General features: G+C 41.4%; 1 protein-coding gene and 1 pseudogene across 1 annotated transcript in view; one reads left to right on the forward strand and one right to left on the reverse strand.

Annotated features, from left to right (window-relative positions):
• Positions 1–6: 6 nt before the first annotated feature.
• ACTR5 (ARP5 actin related protein 5 homolog) overlaps positions 7–15,332 on the forward strand; it is a 16,003-nt gene continuing 677 nt past the window's right edge. Inside the window, exons 1-8 of the mRNA XM_025039927.1 lie at positions 7–183; positions 1,321–1,550; positions 3,298–3,467; positions 6,986–7,203; positions 7,880–8,062; positions 12,435–12,551; positions 13,260–13,399; positions 14,433–14,565. Coding sequence (XP_024895695.1) covers positions 85–183; positions 1,321–1,550; positions 3,298–3,467; positions 6,986–7,203; positions 7,880–8,062; positions 12,435–12,551; positions 13,260–13,399; positions 14,433–14,565 — 1,290 coding nt within the window. The 5' untranslated portion in view covers positions 7–84. The remainder of the gene's footprint in view (positions 184–1,320; positions 1,551–3,297; positions 3,468–6,985; positions 7,204–7,879; positions 8,063–12,434; positions 12,552–13,259; positions 13,400–14,432; positions 14,566–15,332) is intronic.
• On the reverse strand, positions 5,084–5,202 carry LOC112471043 (annotated as a pseudogene).

Genomic DNA, 15,332 nt, shown 5'->3' on the forward strand with positions numbered 1-15,332 from the left:
TGCGCGCGCGGGCGTGGCGGGACTCGGGGAGGGGCGGGTCCGCAGGTGGGCAACGCGCTGGGCAGCCTAGAGCCACTGCGCTGGATGCTGCGCTCGCCCTTCGACCGCAATGTACCGGTAAACCTGGAGCTGCAGGAGCTGCTGTTTGACTACAGCTTCCAGCACCTGGGCGTCTCCTCACAGGTGAAGGGTTGGGGGGAGGTTGCTTGGGCTTGAGGTCGTGTCTCTGCTCACTCCATTCAGGGAGGTAATTGTCAGTCCTGTAGCTCTCATTGTTATTTAGCCATTCATTTAGTCACCTGATCAAATACTACTACCGTTCATAAACCCTGTGCTAGGCTCGTGGGGTACAATACTGAACAAAACAATGTCCTTTTTCTCTTGGAGCATACATTCGGGCATATATATCGTTTGTTATTAAGTTCATTTATTAACTAATATGTATTGAGCACTTTGTCAGGTGTTTTTCTAGGCGTTTAGAATACATTTGTGAATAGAACACAAAATTTCTTGTGCTTATGGAGCTAGTATGGAAAAACAGTTTAGAATGAAAAGACAGACAATAAAGAATAGAATTAAGTAGTAGAGTCTATGGCATGGAGAGGAGAGGGTTATACTTTTCCAATAAGATGATAAGGGTAGGACTGAGGGAAAAAGGTGATGTTTGAGCAACGACTTGAAGGAGGTGATAGAGGGAGCAAACCATGTATCTGAGGAAATAGTATACTAGACAGAAAACAGAGGAAAAGGCCCTAAGGCAGAAGTGTGCCCCAATCCTAATTGCAGGGCAGCCAGAGTGAAAGTGTGGGGGTCATTGAGAAGTGGAAGAGGAATTCAGAGAGGTGATGAGGGACCAAATCACAGGCCTCCAGTCTCTTTGAGTGAAATGAGCCACTGCAGGGTGTTGAGCAGAGGAGAGACATGACTTTTGTTCCAAAAGGATCACTATAGCTGCTGTATGACATGGGTCATAAGTTAGAAACAGGGAGACCACGTGGGTTGCAGTGACCCAGGTGAGAGATATAGGTGACTTAAATGAGGGAGGTAGCCGGGGAGGATGGTGTGGTAAGAAACAGTTAGATTCTAGAGATGTTTTGAAGATAGAACCAACATGATTTACTGATAGTTTGGATGGGGCTTGACTTAATAACCTTAAATTTTCATTTTTTCCAAAACAGCTTCCAGTTGAGATGAGTTTTTATAGTTGCTTCTGATCCGGTTTTTGATTGCGAATCAGCCCTTTCATTAAGGATTTTTGTTTATTCTGTAAAAAGGTTATTCTTGTATCACTCATCTATTTGCTCTTTTCTTTCAAAATAGGGCTGTGTTGATCATCCCATAGTTTTAACAGAGGCTGTGTGCAACCCACTGTATTCACGACAGATGATGTCCGAGCTTCTTTTTGAATGTTACGGGATTCCGAAGGTTGCTTACGGAATAGACAGTCTGTTTAGCTTCTACCACAATATGCCAAAGAACTTGATTTCCAGTGGGCTCGTCATTTCATCTGGATACCAGTGTACACATATTTTACCCATCTTAGAGGGGAGGTGAGTTGCATTTACAGCATTTGAGTGCTGTTTTAAGAAGCATTTAGGAAACATTTTATGGGTGGCCTACTTTAAAGGTGGAGTGGAAAGAGCAAGCACTGGGCCATGAATTGGCCCCTGGGCTTAGCTCTGTCCTTCCTTACTTTGGTAAGGACTATGGTAAGTCACTTCACCTTCCATCCATTGTGACCTCTGGGAGAGAGTTGGGGTAGACGGTCTCTGAGGTCCAAATCTATACTTCTAGAATTTTATAATTTTGCTTTATGGTGAGATAGCTAACACAGTACTTGCAGGTAATAGGGGCTCAATAAAAATGTTTTGAATGAATTATCTGAATAAGTTTAATTTAGACAGCTTTTGTGTTGTAGAGTCACTTTTTAAATTAAGATATATATTTATGTAAAGCTTTTTAATCACCGTTGTTTAGATCTTTTCACATACAGTGCCTGACACCGAATAGGTACTTATTCAATATTTCTAAGCTGAATAAAAGGTGAAGGTAGGTTCTGTCATGTTTAAAATTTGTATTCATTTCATAGTTGAGCTTTCATTGTCTGATAAGAGACTAGCCCAACATTGTGCTCTCCTGAGATTTCTCACTGAGTAAAGAGGGTGTGCAAATAGGAAAAGAGCCCTGGCTTTGGCATTGAATGCCTGGTTTGCCACCCTGCTGAGAATGAGGTACCTAACCTCTTCACTTAGCTTCTTCCTAACATGTAAACTTGGGAAAAACTGACTGCTCAGGATTGCCCTGAGGATGAAATGAGATAAAGTAGCTGATGGCATTTTGTAAACTGTAAAGTAGTCTGAATATTTAAGTCAAAATAAATGCCATTGAATTTATTGAGCCCTACATAGGACTTTCTCTTGATGTTTTTACAAAAATTTATGAAGAAAAAAGTGATTCTTCGACATTACCAAACACTCCTGATGTACAGAGTTGTCTGTGTAATGTAAAACAATATGCAGAAATTAAAAACTATTATTTTTATATTGAGAGAAAATTACCTGAAGGCTAAGAAATGAGCATATTGGAGCATATCCTGTTCTATGCTGGCATCTGCTGGTGATGTGTGGTATAGCAGTGACATTTCAACATCCACCAACTTCCTAGTGCTCTGCTACTCTTTCTCACGTGAAGAAAATAAAGTTACTCTGGTTCTCTTCCCCTTCAGTTCATATGAAAGGGACCTGGTACTTTTAGGAGATTACAGTAAGCCAATATGTGTGTGGTCACTGTTTGTGTCAGTACAAGTGGAGTGTCTTGGGGAAGGGTTCTCAGAGTCTGGCCTACACTAGAGTTATCTGAGAAGCTTGTTAAAATGCAGATTCTTAGGACCACCCAGAGCAAATGAGTCCTGGGAATTGGCACCTTTAACATTTTCCCCAGCTAATTCTAGGATACTTGGTCCCAGGACCAGTTTGAGAAATTCATGGCAAGTCACATATGGGTCCACCTTCAGAGTGCATGTTCTTCCCATTGAACCTTGTTTCCTTCTGACACTTCTTGCTGAAGTTAGGTGGCCACACGTCTGTTTGTGTATGAACTAGAAATTCTTGCATTGCCTAAGAAGGTTGGAACAAGGGAACTTTAAAGTCCCTTCTAACTATAAGGTTTTATGTTCTCTTAGATGACGTTTCTTTCTCCTTCGTCTACATTAAATTATCCTTTCTCTCTCAAGGTGCTCTATATTCTCTCTTCCATGTTACCAAAAATTACCATCTGTTATCCATTTCTCGATTGTAGGTTAGATGCTAAAAATTGCAAACGTATCAATTTGGGAGGAAGCCAAGCAGCTGGCTACCTCCAGCGTCTCCTGCAGCTGAAGTATCCCGGGCACCTGGCAGCTATCACGCTCAGCCGTATGGAGGAGATCCTGCACGAGCACAGTTACATTGCCGAGGATTATGTGGAAGGTAGTGAAGAGGACATCTGCTTCCAGCTTTTGGATGTTGTCTACCTTTGGGGTGTTCCTTAAATTGTTTCCAGGATGCCTGTTTTACTCGCTCTTTTACTCATTACTTTTTAGCATAGCCTTCCCCTTTTGGTATTTACTTTCTTAAACTATTCAGTTAACTTACGTATGTTGGTTCTTTTTCAAAATTGTTTTAGCTATTGTAGTTCTTTTCTTTGCCCTTCCATATAAATGTTAGGATCAGCTTGTCAATACATTAAAAAAATTCTCTTGGGATTTTTATTAAATCTGTAGATGAGATTAGATATAAGACAACATTCTAAATATAAATTCAGATATAATATTAAATCTAGATTGGGGAGAATTGACATTGTTTACTATGTTGAGTCTTCCAATTGATGAACAGAATATGTCTTTCCATTTATGTAGGTCTTTACTGTTCCGTCAGCATTTTGTAGTTTTCAGCATATAGACCTTGTACATGTCTTATTAGATTTATTCCTAAGTATTTCTTTCTTTCTTTTTTTTTTTTCATTTCATTGTCCAGTTGCTCGTTGCTAGTTTATAGAAATGCAGTTAAATTTTATGTATTGGCTTTATCCTGTGACCTTGCTAAGATATTAGTTCTAGTTTTTTGGAATTTCACTGTAGACGTGTCATCTGTGAATAGGGGCAGTTTTATTTCTTCTTTTCCATTTTTTGGCCTCTTCTTCCTTTTTCTTGCCTTATTCCACTGGTTAGGACTTCCAGCACAGTGTTGACTAGGAGTGGTGAGAGTGGGCATCCTTGCCTTGTTCCCAATTCCTTATCTGGCGGTGGTAGGGGAAGCATTTAGTCTTTTGCTGTTAAGTATATGATGTTAGCACTAGTTTTTTTGCAGATGCCCTTTATCAAGTTAGGGACATTCCCTTGTGTTCCTAGTTTTGCTGAGCATTTTTATTATGAATAGATTTTGAATTTTGTGAAATGCTTTTGCTACATCAATTGATATGATCCTATAGTGTTTCCGCTTTGGACTATTCATTATAATGATTGTTTTTCAAATAATATTGTACTAGCCTTGATTTTGGAGTCGGGGATAAACCCACTTGTTCATGTATACTATTTTTCTTATGTTGCTGGATTTGATTTGGTAATATTTTGTGTGGTTTTTGTGTCTATATTCATAAGGGATATTGATCTGTAGTTTTACTGCCTTTGGTTTTGGTATGAGGGTGATGCTGGCCTCATCAAGTGAGCTGGAAAATGTTCCTTCTTACAAAAAGGTTTTGAAAATAATTGATACTATTTTTTTCTTTAAATGTATGGTAGAATTTTCTAGTGGAACCACTCGAACCTGGGAATTTCTTTTTGTGAAGGCTTTTAACTATGAATTCAGTTTCTATTGTGGACTTAGGTAATCTCATTGATTTCTTCTTCTTATTTCCTTCCACTTGCTATAGGTTTATTCTTTTTTTCTAGTTTCTTAATGCAGAAGCTTAGATTATTATGAGACCAATTTTCTTTCTTATTTTTTAATTTTTATTTTATTTATTTTTTAGGTGAAGTAACCTTTGGTTGACCTCACAGATTGCAAGGACCTTGTCAGCTTACAATCCCTTATTTTTTTAAGTTTTATGCCTACAGCACCTGGTCTTCCTAGGTGGTCTCCCATCCAAGTACTAACCAGGCCTGACCCTACTTAGCTTCCGAGATCAAATGGGATTGGGCTTGTCCAGGGTAGCATGGCCGTAGATGCATTTTTTTTTTTTAAATGAGCAGTTAATGCTATAAATTTCCCCCAGCACTGTTTTATCTGCATTCTATAGATTATGATATTTTATATTTTCATTTTTATTGCGTTCAAATATTTTTTAATTTCCCTCGAGATTTTGTCTTTGAGTCATTGATTATTTAAAAATGGGTTGTTTTATATCTAAATGTTTGGAGATTTTCCTGTTATCTTTCTGTGATTTACTTTTAGTTTAGTAAGGTCAAAGAACTTCCTTTGTCTGATATCAGTTAAACTTGTGAAGGTTTGTTTTATGACCCAGGTATGCCTGCTTTGGTGAATGTCGCAAATACACTTGAAGAGAATACATATTCTGCTGTTGGTGTAGAGTATTCTATGATGTCATTTAGGTTTCATTGGTTGATGGTGTTGTTCCCTTCTCTATCCCTGTTCATTTTCCATCTACTAGTTCTATCAATAATATCAAGAGAAGAGTATTGAAGTCTCTAAAGTATAATTGTGCATTTTCCTATTTCTTCTTTCAGTTCTGTCAGTTTTTGCTTTCAAATATCTGAAACTCTTGTTAGGTACATATTTGGAATTCTTATGTTCTAGGCAGATTAACCTTTTATCATCATATAATGTCGCTTTTTATTTTCGGTAATTTGCTTTGCTTTTAAGTCTACTTGGACATTAATATAGGCACTCCACCTTTTTTTGATTAGAGTTTGCATGATATGTCTTTCCATCTTTTTATGTTTACTTGTATCGTTATATTCGAAGAGAATTTCTTAATAGTTGGGTCATTTTTTTCAATCCGTTCTGTCAGACTGTCTTTTAATTGGTATGTTAAGACCATTTAAATTGATTTGATTATTCGTATGTTTGGATTTAGGTTCACTATTATTTGTTTTCTGTTGTTACTTCTTTTTGTTGTCTCATTTCCCTCTCCTGCCTTCTTTCGGGTTATTAGAACATTAATTTTTTTTTTGGTGTTTCATTTTATCTACTGTGTTTATCTAACTATCTCTCTGTGTAGTTTTTTCATTGGTTACTCTAGAGCAGTGGTCCCCAACCTTTTTGGCACCAGGGACCGGTGCTCCTATGAGAATCTAATGCCTGATGATCTGAGGTGGAGCTGAGGTGGTGACACTAGTGCTGGGGAGCAGCTGCAAATACAGATGACGCTTTGCCGGCTCACTCGCCGCTCACCTTCTGCTGTGCGGCCCGGTTCCTAACTGGCCATGGACTGGTGCTGGTCTGCAGCCCGGGGTTGTGGACCCCTGCTCTAGAGATTACAGTAAACATACTTTATACAGCCTATTTAAAATCATAATTTTACTACTTCAAATGGAATAGGGAAATGTTGACATGCTAGAAGCTCATTTATCTTTCCTTTGTGCTTGAGTTGTCTTATGTAGTCACCTACATGCATTGGAAACTCATCAGACAGCATTATGGTTTTTTCTTTCACTTGTCAAACACATTTTAAATGCAAGAGGAGGTTAGTCTATTAGGTTTAGCCAGATTTTCATCATTTCTATTGCTCTTCCTTTATTCCTGAGGTGTTCCAGTTTTCCTTCCGGTACCATTTCTGTCTGAAGAACTTTATTTAGTAACCATTTTAGAACAGTTATGTTGGCATTATGTCCAGGTTTTATAGCCACATTTTGTTGATTGGGTGGTTCAGAGATTGGATGGCATGTGCTTTCTCCTTCTCACTCAGACCTGGAACCCTGGCACTGACTTTCTAATTTCTGTGCTAATAGTGTTGCCATTTTATAACTTTCAAAATTATTCCTTTGAAGAATTACAGAAATGGCAGTGCCCTGATTATTATGAAAACAACGTCCACAAGATGCAGCTCCCATTTTCCAGCAAGCTCCTCGGCAGCACTCTGACCGCTGAAGAGAAGCAGGAAAGGCGGCAGCAGCAGCTGCGGCGGCTGCAGGAGCTCAATGCCCGTCGGCGGGAGGAGAAGCTGCAGCTTGATCAGGAGCGGCTGGACAGACTGCTCTACGTGCAGGTAAGAGCAGGTCTTGATGGCCCCCAGGCTTGATCAACAAGGTGGTCCTAGAAAATGTTCCTCCTATATGTTCTTCCTCTCCCATAAAATGCATCAACCAAGTCGCCCTTAGGGTCAAGAAGGAGTCTAGGAGTCATCAGTATAGAGGATGATGTAGCAGCAGGTATTTCTGAAAGAACCGTGGACTCTGGTCGTATTGATTTATTTTGGTCTTATAATTTCCTTTATTTTTTAACTTCTTATTATAAGTGTAGCATACATTCTGCAGAGTGCACACATCTTCACTGCAAAGCTTGTTGCATTTTCACAACATGAAACACACATGTATCTGCCATCTGGATCAAGAAATAGAGCATTACCAGCATACCAGAAGTGTCCCTGTGTGTCCTCTAGTCAGTCACCATCCCACCTCTCCCTTCCCAAAAGGTAACAGCATTTCTGGTGTCTGTCATTAGAGATTAGTTTTGCCTAATCAGGTGGTGCTGAAATCATGATATGATGACAGCCTAGAGACAGGTGGGGAGGAAGACAGCTGCACGTAACTTGGTGGGCTTTTTGTGGAGAGGCAAGCTGGCGGCTCTGGGAGCCCTCTTCTGCTTCTCAGCTCCTTGTGTTTCCTTGTGTTTGTGATTGCACTGGTGTCTTCGAGGATGAATCGTGACTGCTCTGCTTTCAGGAACTTCTAGAGGATGGCCAGATGGATCAGTTTCACAAAGCTCTGATGGAGCTGAACATGGACTCGCCGGAAGAGCTGCAGTCCTACATACACAAGCTCAGTTCGGCGGTGGAGCAAGCTAAGCAGAAAATCCTTCAATCAGAAGTCACCCTCGATGTGGATGTGGTGGACAGCAAGCCAGAGGTACCAAAGGCCTTGGGAGGGAGGGTCGTGGGGTCATTTAGAGAGAACAGCTGCCCTTGCAGGAGGAGTATCTTGTGAAGGCTGAGACCCGCCTTGGGGGAAAGAGACAGGTGTGGTGAGTGATATCCACAAGTACACGGATGAGCAGTGATAGCACTGATTTGTACCAACTCAAGTTCTGACCCAAGGGATTTTACCTGTAGACCTCTGCCCCTTCCCCCCCGCCCCCAGGAGGGGGAAGTGTGTGTGTTGAGTAGAAAGAACATTCACACACCAATTGTGTGGTGCTGTCTTGAACCCGAACCTGTTCCTCTAATGGTTCTTTGGCAGTTAGTCACCCTCCCTTTAACTTCCTTCTGATGCTCTATTAAATGTGTGTGGTTGCTCTTTCGCTTACCTCCTTTCCATCTTGATGTTCTTTAAGGACAGGGCTCACGCTTCACACATAATGGATGATTTTTTACGGCATTCTAGTACACATACTTAGTTAAATGTTTTTGGGTTAAGATTGGCCTTTTATTACTTACTGAAAACGGAGTCTTAAATAAGCTCTTTGATTTCTTCGGTCTCTCCTCCTTGTTTTCCTGCCAGTGGACTGTTAAGTATTGAGTGGCCAAAAGAGCAGGCACCAGGGCAGAAATAGGACCCACAGTAACCCAGATCGCCAGCTCTGGGCCCTGTGTGGTGAGGGGGCTGGCTGAAGGTCATGCTTCAGTCCAAAGTCATGGGTTGGCTCTATCGTCTTTAGAATTGGAAAAAAGTGTTAAGTATATGCATTGGTCTTGAATCTGTCATTTCTAGAGTTCTAAAACAAAGGAACTTGTTCATTGCCTTGTGAGACTTCTAGGGCAGGATTAACCAGTCTAGTTTATTGTTTTTCTTGTTTTTAAATGAAATTTCTTTAAATCTAAAACCTAAACTTTTAGAAAGAAACAGTCCTGTAGAAAAGTCCAATTTGATGTTAGGTGTAGCATGGTGCTTGCCAGTGACTTTGGAGCTCTGTGGCTCAGCACGAAGCTGGTTTTTGCAGTGACCATCTCTTAGTTGGCTTACTCTCAGTGCCTCTCTCACCTTGCATTCTCCACCTCTCTCTGATGGCCTGTAGACTACACGAGGACAGCACCTGGTCACGAGCATGCATGTTTTATAGAGCAGATGCTGAGTCAGCCTTGCTAGATAGAGTTTACTGGCTCACTGAGAACTTGGGTAGAAGGGACCTTTACTGCCATTCTAAGCACAGCATCCCAGATCAGTTTAGGATGGGTTTAGGGAGAGGCAAGGCTAGAAGTGGGAGGAGAGATCAAACTGTGTTGTAGTTGTCCAGAAGAGGGCTGGAGTGGATCTGAAATTTGTCAGCAGACTTGGGGATGGCGGGTGGAGGAAGAGACACTTCAAATGTAGGATCCGAAGAACTTGGTGCCATTTAGGAGCAGAGGCGACGGGAGCGGCAATGACTGATGATAACAGAACACGTGACATGTACCAGACCTTGTGCTGAGCACGTCTACAAGTGTCATCTTGATTAATTTTCATAGTTCAGTAAGTACTACCATTATTCCCATTTTACCAATAAGGAAAGTGACGCTTAGGGAGTGAAGAAATTTGCTCAAGGTTGCACAGGTAGAGGTAGCGCAGCTGAGGTGCAGACACAGCAGTTTGATTCCAGATTCAGTCTGGTCACACCGAGGCTGCGCTGAAAGGCACTGTTCGACCATGCTTAGGAAGATAATGAGCTGGGTTTTGAGTATCTTTATTTTTAAAGTCTTTGTGGGACATCAGGTGGAACTTTTCAGGACCTAGCTGTGGAAGGACCTAGAATCACATGGGCAGTGACAAAATCAGAATGCTTGGGTAGGCCAGCACTTAGAGGGTGGGTGGCAGAAGAAAAGTCCAGGGAGAGATCAAGAAAGAGCGGTCAGAGAAGAGGAAAAACAAAAAGGTTGCCGGGAGTGTTTTAAGAGTAAGGTTGGTGGCCTTAACCTGTGACGGGAGATGGTACACTCATCTTTTGAGACAAAGAAAAGTGAAAAGACCAAAAAAAGAAAAAGAAAAAGTAAGTAAGGAGGTGGGATGGAGGATAAATAGGTAAGTTGGCTTTTTGAAGCACCTGAGGAGTGGCGGTTTGATGGAGATGAGTGAGGCAGAGGTGTGGGGAGTATAGCAGAAGATGGAGAACTCAGCAGAGCCCAGTGCTTGCCTTCACCCAGGATTATTTGGTGGATGGTGGGCAGGTCACAAGTTTTATCTGTAGTTGTTTTAAATACACAGGTGACATTTGTGTGCCTCTAACCCAGTAATACAACTGAATTACTTATTGAGCAAACTAAGTCCATATCTAAAAGGGAAGAAAGAAGGAGTGTTTGGTCTTTACCCAATGACTGCCCTGGAGTCATGTCCCACTTATAGAGGAGGAAGCAGGCTCAGATGCTCAGACTGTGCACTGAGACCCTAAAATTTTTGGTTGCCATTCAGAGCTGGATCATTATAACCCCCAAACCTCACCTCTTTCTGTGACAATTATGCTTTCTGGTTTCTTATCCTGGATGACAAGTCACCAAGTGAAAGGGAACTTCTGTGATTCATTTCTCATCTTCTTCTGGACTACTGAGTTTAGTGCCATATCAGAATAGGCTCCTTTCTTGTGTGGGGAGATGATGGGAGTCTTCCAGATCAGAGACTGCAGACAGCGAGGGGGATGTTTTCACATGTGCTTTGCTGCCTCTGCTGGAAGGAAAACCTGTCATTCACTCAGCCGGTCTTGCTACCACATGTAAAATTTTTCGTTCTTTTCTTGCTCACCTTGACCTCAGGCTAGATCTTTTGCATGCTCCTAAATTCCCAACTGTCCTCTTAAGCTCAGACTCATGATTTTTAGAATTTCAGCTTAAGGCAGAGCAAAGATGTTGGAGCTAAGAAGTTCTGTTTTAGGCCAAGTTTTCACTACTTACTAATGTACTATGATCTTGGATAAGTTGTTTTACCTCCCGAGCCTCAGTTTCATCACCCATAAAGTGTAGAAATATCTGCACTTGTGAGGATTGTGCAGGTAGCAAGTGTCCCTGCTGCTGAATTGGATTCAGAATTGGCAGAGATGCTCTCCCTCCTTCACCAAGAGCAAGGTCCTTAGATTCTTGCCTCCCAGCCCACTTTCTTTCCTTCTTAAATTACCTATTTCTAAAGCAGTTTCTCTCATCCTATTTCCTAGTCTCAGAAGAAATATCTCCCATCCTTTCCAGGGTTTACTGTCCCCTTACATATAGTAGAAACATTACTGATCAGGATTTAGAATACATTGCCACCCATCTGTAAGCAACATATGCCATGTGACTCTGTGTGTGTGTGTGTGTGTGTGTGTTGTGTGTGTGTGTGTGTGAGGAGTGTTGAAGGGCATTACTTTATTTAAGAGTGAGTTTGAATACTGTTTTACATCTGCGGTATATGTGGATAGGTTCTAGAGAAGTATATGTAAGTGTTCTGAATTACGTCGGTAATTTACATACTTCATAGATTTTGAGAGTGAGGAGAGACTCAGTGTAGAGATCTCCTCTCAGGCATGCTTGGCCGATGGTATTGAGTCTGCTCGAACCGTCCTATCTCATAAGATAGTCTTTTCTACAACAGCTGTCATTGTTAGAACATTTTTCCATGGAATGCAACAGAATATTTCTTCCTGTAACTTCTCCCTTTTGAGTCCAGAAGGTAAAATTCATCTGCCTCTTACATGGCAGAACCACAGGTGTCTGAAGATGTCATCCAGAAGTACCCCCACTCCTACCTAACTTCTTTTGCCCAGGTCAAAATTAAAATGTACCCAAACCCTCTGTTGGGAATAGTACCAGCACGTCTTATCCCCATCCAGGTTCATTGTCATTGAAAAGGGAAGCCTGTTCTGTAGAACTCCACAGATAGGAAGCACTCTGTCACCTTGGGAGCTTTGGGTCAGATCTCCAGCCCAATGGACCTGCTAATAAGGGACTGATTATTAAGCCCATTAGTGTTGACATGTATATATAATTTTGCTGGTCGTCTAAGCCACTTTGTAGAACACTGGCTGCCACACCCTTTCCCCTGAGTTCTGTGTGTGGTGGTGTGACAACTGCAGGTCACAGGGCTCACACTGGGCCCCAGACATGAGTGGGCCTATCAGAAGGCTTCAGAGTGAAGGTAAGAGCTGAGGCTTGTATAAGGAGGAAAGGTAAGGGGCAAGAGCAAAGCCTATTCTTAGGATAGTTGAGAAATGTTTTCATAGTTTTTATGTGAACTTTTTTGCCATTGCACGAAGTCCCAGTTCTTTTTCATGACAGTGAACTAATAGGACTAAGGCTTGCTGAAGTTAACAGAATCTGTTCTACTTTGTTTATTCTTTTCTTAGACCCCTGACCTGGAGCCGCTAGAGCCGTCTCTGGAAGATGTGGAAAGCATCAATGATTTTGAACCCTTGTTTTCAGAGGAAACACCTGAAGTGGAGAAGCCAGTCACCACCATCCAGGTTGGACCTCTGCAGCCTTGACCATGCTCATACTTTGAAACTGTGACGTAAATGACCAGTCTTGTCTAGGGTGCTTCTTCAGGGATATTTAAAACATATTCCTAGTTGTATTTTCTGGAAAGGGGGTTATCAAAACTTAAAACATCCAAAGTCAGGGTTTTGTTCCCCAGTGATTGATTGGGGTTCTAGCACCAAGATCCTTAAATCCGTGAGTAATAGTGTGTCTGGCGGAAACATTTGGGCAAGTAATTAGGGATTTTAAGCTTGAAGACTAGCTTTAGTGGTTTTATTCCAATTTAAGCCAGTGTCTATGTGTAATCCTTATTTGAGTCTACGCTTCTGTCCTTACAATGGCAGCCAGGGAGACTCCCCTGAGTCTGAGACACACCTGAGAAAACTTTTCAGCCGTGCGGGGGCCAGGAGTGCTGAGCAAGGTGCTGGGCAGGAGACCTGGCCTTCGACGCTTAATGCTGTCACTCTTCATAAGGAATTTGGGCCACATTATAAGACCAATCTGTAGGTATTTATACAGAAGTGGGAAAAGGGTAGAAAATTGAATTATCAAATCATGAGAGTTGGGGAGAGGTTACTCTGGCACGAACCAAAGACAAGCTATACCAGAATAATCAGTGTGGTTTGAGGAAACTGGCAACTGGGATGTTTGTCATTATGGCCTAAAAATATCTTCTAAACCTTGGGTTTTTAAAGCCCGTGTTTAACTTGGCAGCATATCATCAGCTGTTTGTTGGGACAGAAAGAATTCGAGCTCCAGAAATTATCTTCCAGCCATCTCTCATAGGCGAAGAGCAGGCTGGGATAGCAGAGACCCTTCAGTACATTCTGGACAGGTGAGAGCAAAGCTCCTTTTCCTTCTGTGTTCCTGAACCATTTCCTTGGATTGTACATTAAATGGTAGATTTGATGGTCAGGCATCGGAAATCTGTCTCACTCCTTCTCATCGACTTGCTGTGCTCAGCTAGAGTTATCTCACCAGGCTTGGCAATAGTTGGGGCTCTGTAAGTCTTTTCTGAACATGTAATTGCTCAGTTAATTTGAGGAGCTATAAGAATTTCTTTTAAGTTTGAGCACCAGGATAATGTGTGTGCATTGGCTTTCATATAAACCCTCACATTATCGAAGTGTAAAGATTCTAAATCACCCAAAAATGTGAGAACTTATAAGTCCTTTTTCCTCTTTGTAGACATTTTATTTATTTGTGATTGCATTTCTATAAGAGCATGCATGCCTCCTCGCCACCCATTTATACAGGTATCTTCTTGCAGTGTGAATTTTCATAATTCAAGTTGGATAGTAGGGAACATGATTTTTAGTACTGTGGCTGCTGTTGGTTAAAACAGGATGGAAGCTTACATCTAGCAAGAGAGTAAAACTATTGCAGCTACTTTGAGTGGCTCTCAGTTTTGTCTAACAATGGGTGGGAAAGTGGTCAAACATGTAAGATAAAACCATTATTTAAAAAAACAAGTAGAGAAGTGAACCTTCAAAAGGGAGGAAGGACTTTTGGGGTGATGAAAATGTTCTATATGATGATCATGGTGGTGATGGTTTCAGGGGGATATAAATTTGTTAGACTTCATCAAAATGTATGTAAGTCAGTCCTCAATCAAGTCAATTTTTAAAAATATATATGTTAGGCACAAAACTTTTGATCATACTAAGGAAATGAATTGACTATTCAAAGTACGGTTTTGACTAGATGTTTGGCATTCTATAAAGACACACATGAAAAATGAGAAATTAAAAAAAAAAATTTTATGCAGACATTTTCCCTTTTGTACTGAGAGCTTACATGTCTACATCTACATTCTCCTCTGATGTTTAAGTGGGAAGGAGTACCAGAAGGAATTGTTTCTCTCCTAGGTACCCAAAGGGTGTTCAAGAGATGTTGGTTCAGAACGTTTTTCTCACTGGCGGGAACATGATGTATCCTGGGATGAAAGTTAGAATTGAGAAGGAACTGTTGGAGATGAGACCTTTTCGGTCATCCTTTCAGGTACTAATTGTTCATGTAACCAGCTGCTTTGAAAATAGCACTTTTTGTCCTCTGATTGCAAAACTAATAAAGTGTAAATGAGAAAAATTACTTTATAATTCCATTATCGAGAGATATCCACTGTTAGCTTTTTTGTGGCTTTTCTGGTCTTTATGCTTAATTTTTAAAGCAGAATGAGAGTCATGTTTTAGATATTTCTTGCTTCTTTTAATTGAAAAAGGAAGACATGCATATAATAAAAATCAGAGAATACAAAAGACTGCGTGGAGAATAAGTCATCTCATCTCAATCCAATAATAAGCAATGGAAACTGAGCTCTGGCAGCATCATGCAGGATGCCCCAGGTCGTCTTCTGTGCTCTCATTTCTCCTGAAGCTCATTCGCCACTGTGCCCAGAGCCGCCTCATACCAGCCTCTGCTTCCCTCTGCTCACAGAGGGGATCAGGGCCAAGAAGGCTTTTGCTCCGGGCAGGTGCCAGCTCTGCTTCTCTCTTCATTTGACAACTTGTGGTCTACATCACTGGAGCAGGAGGAAGGGCAACTGGTCCCTCTCTGACCCAGAGTGGCAGGTCTTGTGTTCATGAAATAGCTGACTGTCACTTAACTGTATTAGGTCTAGTCTGCTGTGCTTTGCATTCTTGTGTCCTCTTTTGGAGAGTCGGGGGGCATTTCAGCTCTACTTTGTTTAGGGGGTGCAGAGATAGTCCTGCGCTGTCTTGGAATGATTTGGGGCCCTCCTGTTTTGAGAATAAAAAGTATGGGGCTCT

The sequence above is a fragment of the Pteropus alecto genome, unplaced genomic scaffold (genome assembly GCF_000325575.1).
Source record: "Pteropus alecto unplaced genomic scaffold, ASM32557v1 scaffold45, whole genome shotgun sequence".
In the NCBI taxonomy this organism is placed as follows: Eukaryota; Metazoa; Chordata; class Mammalia; order Chiroptera; family Pteropodidae; genus Pteropus; species Pteropus alecto.